The sequence below is a fragment of the Pseudopodoces humilis genome, chromosome 8, assembly GCF_049639895.1.
Source record: "Pseudopodoces humilis isolate 2021_Gansu_Grassland_sample_001 chromosome 8, ASM4963989v1, whole genome shotgun sequence".
In the NCBI taxonomy this organism is placed as follows: Eukaryota; Metazoa; Chordata; class Aves; order Passeriformes; family Paridae; genus Pseudopodoces; species Pseudopodoces humilis.
This window is the reverse complement of record NC_142207.1, coordinates 36,124,636-36,137,071: the sequence shown is the minus strand read 5'-3', so window position 1 is coordinate 36,137,071 and position 12,436 is coordinate 36,124,636. Positions and strand designations below refer to the sequence as shown.

Below are 12,436 nucleotides of genomic sequence, written 5' to 3'. Positions count from 1 at the left end.
AGAATGTAGGACCCCATCCCTCCGACATTATTATAAATTTGAAATCCAAAGGGCTTTCAGGCAGAGATCAGGGGGTTAGGAAATAACAGTTCTTTACTAGTATAACCAGCAAACAAAAACAAACAATAACTACTGCAATAACAATGAAACACAGAACCAGGGGACCGCGGGACAGCCTCTCTCAGCTGAGTTGCGGATGGGGGAGAGGTTCTTTGTTTTTTCACAAAACCCTCCTCGGGTCCAGTCAGTTGTCCCGGTGCTCCTGCAGGGCTCCGAGGAACAGGTCGGTGATGGATAACAAGCAGGGATCGAGCTGAGATCCGGGCCGGAGGGATATGAGGTGCTATCTGCAGCTCCGCGGCGGTGGCTGGAACACGGTCCGGCAGGGCAGGGGAGTGCGAAAGGCCACCAGCCAAGAGGGGAGGAGGAGAAGAAGATGCAACTGCTTCCGGTATGGGTGATGGCGAAAATCCCTTCTCTCCACCGCAGCAGCTCTGCGGCCCCAGACCCACGAACGTACTTCCCCGATGCCGAAGAAAAAGCCAGCTAAAAACTGTCCCCCACCCTCCTTTCTGCCCCCCTTCCCCCCCGCCCGGGCCCGGCTATTCTTTGGTCCGTTGTCCAATCACCCTCTATGTACCGGTTTAAGTCTCACGGTTCCCTCCGCGCCACAGCTACATAATGGGTAAAAATTCCCTGGCAGGGCAGAACGACTACAAAACAAACAAAAGAAACAATAAAGAAAATAGGGACACCTAACCCTCAACACTATCCACACCGAAATTTTTTCCCAATACCAAAATGTTACATTAAATATTAAAACCTTTAAAATTGATACACAAACTCACACTACTTTAACTAATATACATATGTACATGCAGAAGATACAGATACAAGCACTTAGTGTCATGGGTAGGTTCACCCTAAAACCAGGTCCACGTTGGGGTATGCACCGCGGATCTTCTCCATCTTTTTGACATCACCCCCCACACCAAGTGCATACCGGTCCGCTGAGCAAAGACAAACCCCACGGATTGAGATTTTTTTGACTGTCTTTGCTGGAGGCAGAAAATTAACCCAAACTAGTTATTTCCCAGCATTACCCCTCATATGTACCACTGGAACCTTATATCCATTGTCGTTCTAAAGGGCTCAGATTGGGCAGGGCCTGCTCAGGTTAGTGGGAACCTCGGTGTGGTTTCACCAACCATGTGGCTTTTGCTAAAAGATTAATCTCCATGTTCTTGAAAGTTCCCCCACCCAGTGCCTTCAAGCTGATGGGATTTTATGCAAGCCATTGCACCGTTCAACTTTTCCTTGCAGCAGGTGCATGGTAGGGGATATGGTATACACCCACTCAATGTGCCTATGTTCCTAAAGCCCAGCTGTTTATAAGGTTATTCCTTTGAAATGAGTCCCATTGTCTGACTCGATCCTCTCAGGGGGTAACCATGCCTCCAACAGGACCTGCGTTTTCAAGTCCCAGGGATGGTGTTCCGGCGGCTTGCCGTAGTGCATTGAGGACACAGGGTAAGGTTTCCAACAATCCAGTGGATGGCTTCTACCTATTGTGAGCACGTAGCGCTTGCCTCTGGCGGGTGATTTGGGGGCAGTGTGATGTAAGTCAATCTGCCAGGCCTCCCCATACCTATATTTGGACCACCGCCCACCGTACCAGAGGGGCTTCAACTGCTTGGCCTGCTTGATCGTGGCACACGTCTCACAGTCATGGATGACCTGAGAAATAGTGTCCATGGTTAAATCCACCCCCTCGTCTCGTGCCCACTTATAGGTGGCAATCTCTACCCTGATGGCCTGAGGCATCATGAGCCATCGAGCTAGGAAACAACTCTCCCTTGTGTTGCCAATCTAAGTCTGTCTTTGACACCTCTATCTTTGCAGCCTGATCCACCTGCTCATTGTTTTCGGTGCTCTTCATTGGCCCTACTCTTGGGGACATGGGCATCTACATGACGGACCCTCACAGACAGTTTCTCTACCCTGGTGGCGATGTCCTTCCCACTCATCAGCAGCCCAGATGGCTTTCCTCTGCGTTGCCAGTTGGCCCTTTTCACCTTTCCAGCCATCCCCACAGAGCATTGGCCACCATCCATGAAATCAGTGTAGAGAGGTAGAGCTTTGGCCACTTCTCTCTTTCAGCAATGTCCAGGGCCAGTTGAACAGCTTGTTGAGTTCAGCAAGTTGGCTTGATCCACCTTCTCCTTCAGTGGCCCTCTGCGACCTGTCGTGTGGGGCTCCATACGGCTTGCTTTCCACTTCCGGTTCATCCCTACGATGCGACAGGAACCATCAGTGAACAGAGCGTAGCGTGTTTCTCCTGCTGGCAGTTGGTTGTACGGTGGAGCTTCTTCAGCCCGTGTCACTTGTACCTGCTCCTCTTCATCAGTGAGACCAAAGTTTTCACCTTCTGGCCAGTTTGTAATTATCTCCAAAATCCCAGGGCGATTTGGGTTTCCAATACGGGCGCGCTGCATGATGAGGGCGATCCACTTGCTCCACGTAGCATCTGTGGCGTGGTGGGTAGCAGGAACCTTTCCTTTAAACATCCACCCCAGCACTGGTAGTTGGGGTGCCAGGAGGAGTTGTGCTTCAGTGCCAATCACTTCTGAGGCGGCTTGAACTCCTTCATAGGCAGCTAAGATTTCCTTCTCTGTGGGAGTGTAGTTGGCTTCAGACCCTCTGTAGCTTCGGCTCCAGAATCCCAGCGGTCGGCCTCAAGTCTCCCCAGGCACTTTCTGCCAAAGGCTCCAGGACAAGCCATTGTTCCCAGCTGCAGAGTAGAGCACGTTCTTCACGTCTGGTCCTGTTCTGACTGGGCCAAGAGCTACTGCATGAGCGATCTCCTGTTTGATCTGAGCAAAGGCTTGTTGTTGTTCAGGGCCCCATGGAAAATCATTTTTTGTTCGGGCCACCAGGTAGAAGGGGCTCACGACCTGGCTGTACCCGGGAATGTGCATCCTCCAAAATCCTAGGGCACCTAGGAAAGCTTGCGTTTTCCTTCTTGCTGGTGGGTGGAGACATTGCAGTGATCTTATTGACGACCTCAGCGGGAATCTGACGCCGTCCATCTTGCCACTTTACTCCCAGGAACTGGATCTCTCAAGCAGGTCCTTTGACTTTGTTTCTTCTTGATGGCAAAAGCCGGCTTTCTAGCAGAATCTGGATGATCTTTTTCCCTTTCTCAAATACTTCCACTGCTGTGTTCCCCCACACAATGATGTCATCAATGTACTGCAGATGTTCTGGAGCCTCACCCTTTTCCAGGGCAGCCTGGATCAGTCCATGGCAGATGGTGGGGCTGTGCTTCCACCCCTGGGGCAGTCGGTTCCAGGTGTACTGCACTCCCCTCCACGTGAAGGCAAACTGAGGCCTGCATTCTGCTGCCAGGGGAAATGGAGAAAAATGCATTAGCAATGTCAATAGTGGCATACCACTTCGCTGCCTTGGACTCCAGCTCGTACTGGAGCTCCAGCATGTCCGGCACGGCAGCGCTCAGAGGTGGAGTCACTTCATTCAATGCACGATAGTCCACAGTCAATCTCCATTCTCTGTCAGACTTGCGCACAGGCCAGATGGGGCTGTTGAAGGGTGAGTGGGGGTCCTTGACCACCCCTTGGCTCTCCAGCTCTCGGATCATCTTGTGGATGGGGATCACAGCATCTCGATTTGTCCTATACTGCCGGCGGTGCACTGTCGAGGTGGCAATTGGTACTCGCTGTTCTTCCACTTTCAGGAGTCCTACTGCAGATGGGTTCTCTGATAGTCCAGGCAAGGTGTTCAATTGCTTAATGTCCTCTGCCTCCACAGCAGCTATTCCAAAAGCCCACCTGAGTCCCTTTGGGTCTTTGTAATAGCCATTTCGAAGGAAGTCCATGCCCAGAATACACGGGGCCTCTGGGCCAGTCACAATGGGATGTTTCTGCCACTCCTTCCCAGTCAGGCTCACCTCGGCTTCCAACAGAGTCAACTGCTGTGGATCCCCCCGTCACCCCAGCAATGGAAACAGGTTCTGCCCCCACATGTCCTGATGGCATTAGGGTACACTGTGCACCAGTATCTACTAAAAGCTTCGTATTTTTGTGGCTCTGATGTGCCAGGCCATCGGATCCACACCGTCCAAAAGACCCGGTTTTCCCGTGCCTCTTCCTGGCTAGAGGCAGGGCCCCTCTAGCACTGGTCATCCTCTCCTCCCTGGGGCTACATGCTAGAGGTTCCTTCAAGGGGGATCATCCTTTTTTCTGTAAAATTTGGCAGTTTGGTCCCGGGAGGTTGAGGCTACCCTTCACTTTAGTGGAACCTTTCTGGTTACTGGTTCCCTGCCTGAGTTGACGCACTCGTGCTGCCAGGGCAGAAGTGGGTTTCCCATCCCACTTTCCCATGTCTTCCCATGGTCACGTAGAAAAGAACCACAGCTCAGTTCGTGAGGTGTACCCTCTCTCTCTAGCTGGGGGACGCTGGGCTTGGAGTTTTGGGCTTGTGACCCGCACTGGTGCCATATGGGAACTGCTCTTCCTCATCTCTTCCCTCATTTCCCTCATCTCTCTCTTTGAGTTCCTTAATCACAGCGGAAATCTTAGCCTGCTGCGGGGCCATGGGACCATACTGTCGTAATTTCTAAAGCCTGGGTGGCAACAGAACCCACCGTCTCTCGGCTGTTATCAGCGTTAATCAGTGCAATATAGGTGGTGTAGTCACGTGGCCCTAGATTTGCCAGACTCCACAACATCTGCCCAGTGCACCTGACTTTGTCGGGGTCCATTATCATGCTGTCCACCCCTCCCAAAAAAGGACCTCTAATATTGCCACTTCTCTCAGTTGTTGGATCCCTTCCTCAATGGTTTTCCATTCCCTTCTGATGATAGTGCTCTTCCATTCTCTCTCTGTGGACAAACCTCTCTCACAACTCGTCAAAAGCCGCTCCCAGAGGGGAAGGGGGCCCTGCTCCCTGACGAATACCTGATTCACACCTGAGTCCTGGGGCAAGGGTCCCACATTTCCTTGCCTCACCACCATCCAGCTGCACGCCTGTACCCATAAGGTCCCAGACCCGAAGTAACCAGGTTGTATAAGGCTCCACGCCCCCGCCTCACAAATGTCTTTTTGTAACTTACGGAGGACTGTCATTATGTCAGAGACTCAGTGATGATTTCAACTTCTGGCTCCCCTGTGGGTTGTGAGGGCCCTCCTTTCTTATCCTTATCAACAGGGTGCTGTGATTTCATCTTAGACTTCCTGGTTTCCACAGGGGCAACAGCTGCTGGCTGTGACTGCCCTTGTGGTTCAACTGGAACCTGGACGGTTGTAACGTCTGTGGGTTCCACTGCAGCACCATCAGACTCTCCCTCTTTGGGGCAGGGGGAGGGTTTCTCAGCAGCTGAGGAAATGCACTCCCTTAGCATCTCACGTATCTCCTTCACCAGAACCCCCACCCACTCTGGGTGGTTCATTTCTGAGGTGGGCTGTGGGGCAGGGGCAGGCTCTAGAGCAGCACCCCCTGTCTCCTGGGCTGTGCCAGGCTCTAGAGCAGCACCCCCTGTCTCTGGGGCTGTGCCAGGCTCTGGGGCACCACTCCCTGTCTCTTTCCCTTTGTCTCTGAAGGCTAAGTAGAACAGGCCTATCAGTACCGCCAGCCACTGTAAGATATCATTAGCATTCAGAGAAGATTTTAACCCTTCGAAAACTGGCGGGGTAGGCCCAAGGAACTGGGTGAAAGGTTGGGAGAAAATTTCCGCAGCTGTCTTTTTCTCCCAGTAGGTACCATTATTATAGTAACCCCAAAACCATCCAGTTAGTGTGTGACAGCTCTGAATCCATGAGCCCGCCGTCCAGAGGACGTTAAACATCCATGAATTCCTCACCTTATCAACCCACAAAACAAGCTGGATAATAGCCACAGTAGCCTTAGTTATAGGACCCATATTTAAGTAAGGTACAGCAAATGGGAGAAATATAGCTGTGACCACATGCCCCGCGAACCTGGGTAAGCTCAACAACATTGGTTCTACCTAAACAAGGTTTCTAAATCCAGCACACAAAAGTTAGGTTATCTAAGAACTGTTATTCCTTTTTTGCCCTTTTCCTCTCGAGCCCCACGTTGGGCGCCAAAATCTGTCTTGGTTCTAGAAGACAGGTGTCTGCTAGGGAGAGTAGGAGCCTCCCTTGGGATGAAAGAATGTAGACCCCCTCCCTCCGAATTATTATAAATTTGAAATCAAGGGGCTTTCAGGCAGAGATCTGGGGATAGGAATAACAGTTCTTTACTAGTATAACCAGGCAAACAAACAAACAATAACTACAGCAATAACAAGAACACAGAACCAGGGACCCGGGACAGCTCTCTCAGCTGAGATGGGATGGGGGAGAGGTTTTGTTTTTCACAAACCCCTCGGGCAGTCAGTCCCGGTGCTCCTGCAGGGCTCCGAGGAACAGTCGGCTGGAAACAGCAGGGACGAGCTGAGATCCTGGGCCGGTGGATGAGGTGTATCAGCAGCTCCGCGGCGGTGGCTGGCACACGTCCCGGCAGGGCAGGGGGTGCGAGGCCACCAGCCAAGAGGGGAGAAGGAGAAGAAGCAACTGCTCCGTCTGGGTGATGGCGAAAATCCCTTCTCTCCACTGCAGCAGCTCCGCGCCCCAGCACACGAACGTCCTTCCCCGAAACCGAAAAAAAAAGCCAGCTAAAAACTGTCCCCACCCTCCTTTTCTGCCCCCTTCCCCCCTCCCCTGTGCCCGGCCACTCTTTGTCCGTTGTCAATCACCCCTAAGTACCGGTAGTTAGGTTGCCCCAGCACATAATGGGTAAAAATTCCCCTGGCAGGCCAGAACGACAAAACAAACAAAAACAAAAAAAAAAGGACACCTAACCCTCAACACAAGCTCAGGCTGCCAGGCCAATGGTTCCTGGATCATCCTTCCCACTGACCCTTCCTGTGCATGGCTCTTCCATTTACACCTTTGAGCTCAGCTTGGACTTCTCCCCTTAAGCAGGATTGCTGTTAAAGGATGGAGAGCAGCCTGGCAAGCTCTTTCTCCAGCTCCCTCTTTACTCTTGGGGCAGCTAGAACATTGCACAGGAAAGCAACTGGTGCCACAAGGAGTGGGCGACGTCAGGGGAGATCACTCAGGACTGCTATATCCTGAGGGAACACCGCTGGGCTTGACCTTTGGGTACCTGCACAAACTTCAAGGCAGCCGCCTTAGTTTCCAGGACAGCCCTGTGCTGGCCAGCATCCTGATGTGGATGCTGGACTGCTGCAAGGCGCTGCTGGGAGCCAGCAGGACAGGACTGGCTGTCTTGTTTAACTGTTGAAAATGCGTTAGATTGTATTTAGCTAGAAATTTAGGGATCCCTGAATTTGATAAGGAGCTGCGCCATTATAAACTAAGAAATTTTTTTTTTTTTTATTCTGTATTTTATCTAATTTTTAGCGTTTAATTTCGCCTCAATACAGCAAAGTAGAGGCCCTTCTTTTGGTTTGGATTCTTTAGGGAATTGTTTCCCATCTGAAAGGAAGACTCTGTGAAGGCAGCGGTTGTCCGGGCCACAAATACAGGTCATGAAGAAACAAAAGACGTGGCTGAGACCTCTCACATCCCACACTAAGGAGTCAGCCAAGGGAAAGGAGCTTTTGGGAGTCATGCCTGGGGGAGGAGGGACAGGCAGTGGGGTTATGGCTGTCTCTTAGCTGGGGGACACGGCTCAAAGGGCAGATGGCTGAGGTTTTGGTGTTGGACTGCTGCTGCCCAGAGGATCCACTGCTACTGCAGAACTTTTCCATCACTGTGTCTCTTTAATGTGGGTGAGCCTCTGCTCCCAGGTGTGGCCATGTAACTGGGTCCTTTCAATACCCAATCACTCTGGGAGGGATCCTCACCATGTGCTTGGGTGCCTGAGGGGAAAACTGGGACCCCGACCACCTCTGAAAGGGAGCGTTTCATGGCTGCTTGTGGGAGCCCAGCAGCTGCTGCTGTTGCCAGGATATTACACAGGTGACAGCCAGGGAACACCCAAGAACCATTCCCCCCCTCCACCTTTTTTCTCCTTCCAGGGCTGCCCAGACCCTGCTGTTTCTGCCCTGCTCTGAATTTTTAGTACTCTTTTAGCTCAACATCCCTGGGTGTGCCCAGCCTCATGCTGCTCCTGCCACAGCTTTGAGCTCATTGCTAAACTGTTTGCCACCCCGGGCCTGCACTCCTCTGCTGTTCCACCCTGGCCCCTCGAGGTTCCTGCTATAGTCCATTTCACCAACTTTATATCGCCCCACATTCGGGTGCCCAAACGACTGCAGTGGGTCGACCCTGGCTGGGTGCCAGCTGCCCACTGTCACTCTGTCACTCTCTTTCCCACTGGGACGGGGAAGAGGCTAAGACAGAGAACAGCCAGCAGGGTGAGATAAGGCAGTTTTATTACAGTAAAATAAAGAACTAAGCAGAGATCTGTGCTTGCATGGGCTGAAGAGAAAAAAAGTCACTCTCTACTTCCCATCAGTACTCATGTTTGGACATTTTCTGAAAAGAAGGGCTTCAGCACATGTAACGGTTCCTCCAGAAGGCAAACACTGAAAACTGAGAAATACCCGCCCCCTTCCTCTTCTCTCCCTTAGATTACATCTCTGAGCTGTTGTCATAAGGTATGGAATATCCCTTTGGCTTATTTGGGTCAGTTGGCTTGGTTGTGTCCTCTCCCAGCATCTTGCCCACTCCCATCCCCTTTGATGGGGGAAGGAATGTCAGAGGGACAGCACTGCCAGGCAACAGCCAAAACACTGGTCTGTTCTCAACACCCACCCAGGTACCAATGCAAAGCACAGCGCTGGAAGGGCTGTGAACTTTACCTTGGTCAGGACCCATACAGGTGCTATGGAAAGTTTTGGATTCTGGCATGTGCGTGCCCTTCTGCACCTCAGGCCAGACCGTCCTGACAAAACCCTTTCAACAACCAGCAGAATTGCATATTCTAAAAACAGGGGAACCTACCTCAAGCCCTACACAGTCAGCTAAGAATATCTCTGCTGCTGCTACAAAAATTCACTACTTACCAACAAAACACAAACGTGCAGATGAAATGATCCCAGCCTCTGTAGAAATGATTCTTAATGTATTAAGACCTTTTCTGAGAGGGTCCCCAACTGAACTAAGAGATTGTTTAGTTGGGAGATGACACAAAGTCTGGGAAGATGTAGTGCACAGTGATGCTTTGAACTGCCTGCAAACCCCAAGAAAATCAATCCCAACATGGGGAAACCTCCTGTATCTCATGATGTCTCATTCAGCGACACCTGAGCCAAACACATGAAGTATGTCTAAAGCTAAAGGTGTAGAGCTGTCACTGTGAAAACAGGAATGGAAATAGAAGGAAACACAAAGGTAGACAGGTAAGTGTGAGAAAGGAGCAAGGCTGAAAGTGGAGAAGATTGCTGGGAAGCCTGGAAGAAAGTAGATTACACACCATCTGAGAACAGGAAAGGCGTCCGGTTTCTTCCCAGCTTGCAAGCCTTGAGAAAACTAAGAAACTGTCAGGCCCATGGATTTATTGGAGGCCTGCAGCCGTGTTGCTTGTGAAGGACTGAAGAGATTGTCACACTGTTGAACACCGTCAGGTTCATGGGTGAGCCACGAGCCCGGGCTCCCTCCCCGCCCCATCACAGCTCGGCCCCGGCCCCAGCTGCTGCCCCGGCAGCGGCACCCCGGGCCCGGCGCCCTGGAGCCCCGGCTGCCCTCGGGGCTGCTGCCGGCCTCTGGCAGCCGTGCCCTTGGGCTGAGTCAGGATGCGGCAAGGGCTGGGGCTGAGCCCTGCCGGGGCGGGAGGGCGTGTGGCCCCAGGGCTGGCAGCGCCGCTGGCAGGGAGCTGTGCCGCCGGGGCCCTGACAGGCTCTGTGTTCCCAGGGATGGCCGGGGACCACCTGAGGGGGCAGCAGGAAGAGCTGCAGGCCCTCGTCGAGGTTGAGTGAGGGCTGGCAGTGAGGGGCTGGCGGGGGGGAGCTGCCATCCATGAGTGAGCTGCGGAGAATTTTTCTCCCTGTGTGGACAAGGGGTGGTGTGGGAATATCACAGAGAGATTTCAGGGACATGGGGCAGGGATTTGGGAAGGGGGTGGATTCATGACCCGGACCTTGCAACTAATCCTTTCGGCCCCTTCACTCTTGTGGCCATGACAATAGCAGGCTGGCAGGACTTTCTCCTAGGATTCTAGCTCATCCCTTTGCTTTGCATCCCATCAATAAACAGTTTGGCTTTTTCACTTAAACTGCATCTCTGTGGAGTTGACTGTGACACACAGGCCCCTCCTGCCCTTCTCTCCTGCACCGTGTTTTGTGCAGAGACGCAGAGGAACGAGTGCAGATCAGGCTGGAAAGGTCCCTGTGCTGAAGGCCCGGTTCCACAGCATTGTGGAGTTCAAGGTCTTGCTGAGCACCCTGAAGGCCTTGGATTTTGGAAGAGCCAAGCTGAGTATGCCCTGAACCCAGCTGTGAAGTGTTGCACTATATTAGGAACGGCAAGATGTACGACATCTGGCTCTCTAGCTGGGTTGATCAAGAGAGCGAGATTTATTATTTTTGATCTTCATTTATAGACATCTTTGAGAATGTCCGAGTGGTAAAACTCTTACTGGGCATTAAACTTACACATCATTATCATTGGACAAGTGCAACACCACCCCTTGACTACTTCTTGCAAGTAAACAGCAAGGATCCTAAACAACAGCTGCAAAGATAGTTGTCTTTCTCCAAGGATTGTTTGGATTCTTCCTCATGCTTCCTCAGGCCAGGTGAGAAGCTTGTGTGACCTAGTTCCACACAGGCTGTGTTCCCTGCTTGCTTTTTGCATTTAGCAGCCACAGCTCCTCTTTTCCTTTTAGGGCAGAAAGGCAGCATTTGGAATGTCCTGCTAGGCCCCTGCAGGAAAGAGAACAAACCCAGCATCCGAGGTCCCTTTAGTAACTTGTTGATTACCAGACGGAACCTGAATTGGACACTGACTTAGAATGGTCATGGAAGTTTTCTGGCACATGCTATCGAATCCTTTATGCATTACCATCAAGTCCTGTTGTTCATTCTTGCAAGGAATCAGTTCAACTTGGCAAATTGGAGTTGATTTACTAAAATATGGGTATGATCTAGTATCAGTATCCAACTATAGCGGAGTATATATATATATATATAACTCTTTAACCGATTACGGTTACAGAGTGTGTTTTTATTGGCAGTGCTGGGCCGATGGGCAGGGTCACCCCTTAATACACACGGCCCTGAGTGCAGGTGAATACAGGCTTTTTATTTACAGAAGTATTGAATACAAATACTTATTCATAACTCAGTTACCAGCCACTCTACGCTTCTTATGCTAATTAGGAAAAAAAAGCAATTAAGCGTGGGCAGTTTGTTCCTTGAAATGAGTCGGTGGTCTCGTTATGGGGAGGGGTCACATAAGGGAGGAAGGGATATGGCTCTTCCTCATTGTGACCTTTCTACCTTTTCAGTCCAAAGTGACAAATGAGCCCCTGGCCATGTTCCTAGTTTCAGGTTTCCAATTAGTTTCTGGTTTGCAATTGTCTTATGTTCTTGAAGATCCTTACAAGATTCTACGTTTCTCATTACAAGCCCAGCCAAACAAACACAAGGTTGACAGGCAATTAGTTATTGGCTAATGATTAGCTCCTTATTCTAGTAGTGCCTGTCTATGAAATTTAACAAGGGTTAGTTTTTTATTAGATTTAACAAAAATTAGTTTTAATTAAGCTCTTAGCTTTTTGAATATCTTAAATTCTTCAAAGTTTATGCTTCATGCCCCACTTCCTCTTTAAAATGAGTAAATTCTTTTACTCAATATACAGACTCTTCATCTATCAAGGCTGTATGGCCAGCTTCTTTCGAAACTAAGCCACTCGCTGTTGATAGTCATGTCAAAGCTGTCACTTTTCATAATATCTTCCAATTCCAAACAAGCAATGCAATAGATAAAATCAAACTAATGCCCACTAAAATAAGCAAAACAATAGGGTGAATCAGGGCTTTAAGTATACCAGTTGCTGTTGGTGACCATCCAAAAAGCACATCCCACCACTGATGAGATGAGACTGATGAGACAAGTGTTCTGCAAATCACTTAAAGACTCTTTTGATTGTCTCGGTATCATGATGTATAGTAATTGTGATAAATATAACATTGGATAAAAATTTGTGAAAGAGAATAAAGAATTATATGTTATATTTGTAATACTGTATAGATGCAAAATGTGAAATAATCCAGAGATACCTTCCCGAGTCGGGCAGTAACGACCGGCAGCAACGCTTATCAACACAAAATAAAAAGCAGGACACAAGCAATCAAACCAGACAATGAGAGTGGCTCCGTCGAGATATCCATCTCCTCTGCACCCAAACTGGCCACTCCATTCCGGGAAATGCAATCAGAGGACA

The 12,436-nt window shown here is 50.3% G+C and overlaps 1 protein-coding gene across 1 annotated transcript in view; it reads left to right on the top strand.

Annotated features, from left to right (window-relative positions):
• Positions 1–10,478, top strand: part of LOC148183901 (uncharacterized) — a 12,609-nt gene extending 2,131 nt beyond the window's left edge. Inside the window, exons 5-6 of the mRNA XM_088058983.1 lie at positions 9,666–9,790; positions 10,338–10,478. Of these exons, the coding sequence (XP_087915109.1) occupies positions 9,666–9,790; positions 10,338–10,478 (266 nt within the window). The remainder of the gene's footprint in view (positions 1–9,665; positions 9,791–10,337) is intronic.
• Positions 10,479–12,436: the final 1,958 nt, after the last annotated feature.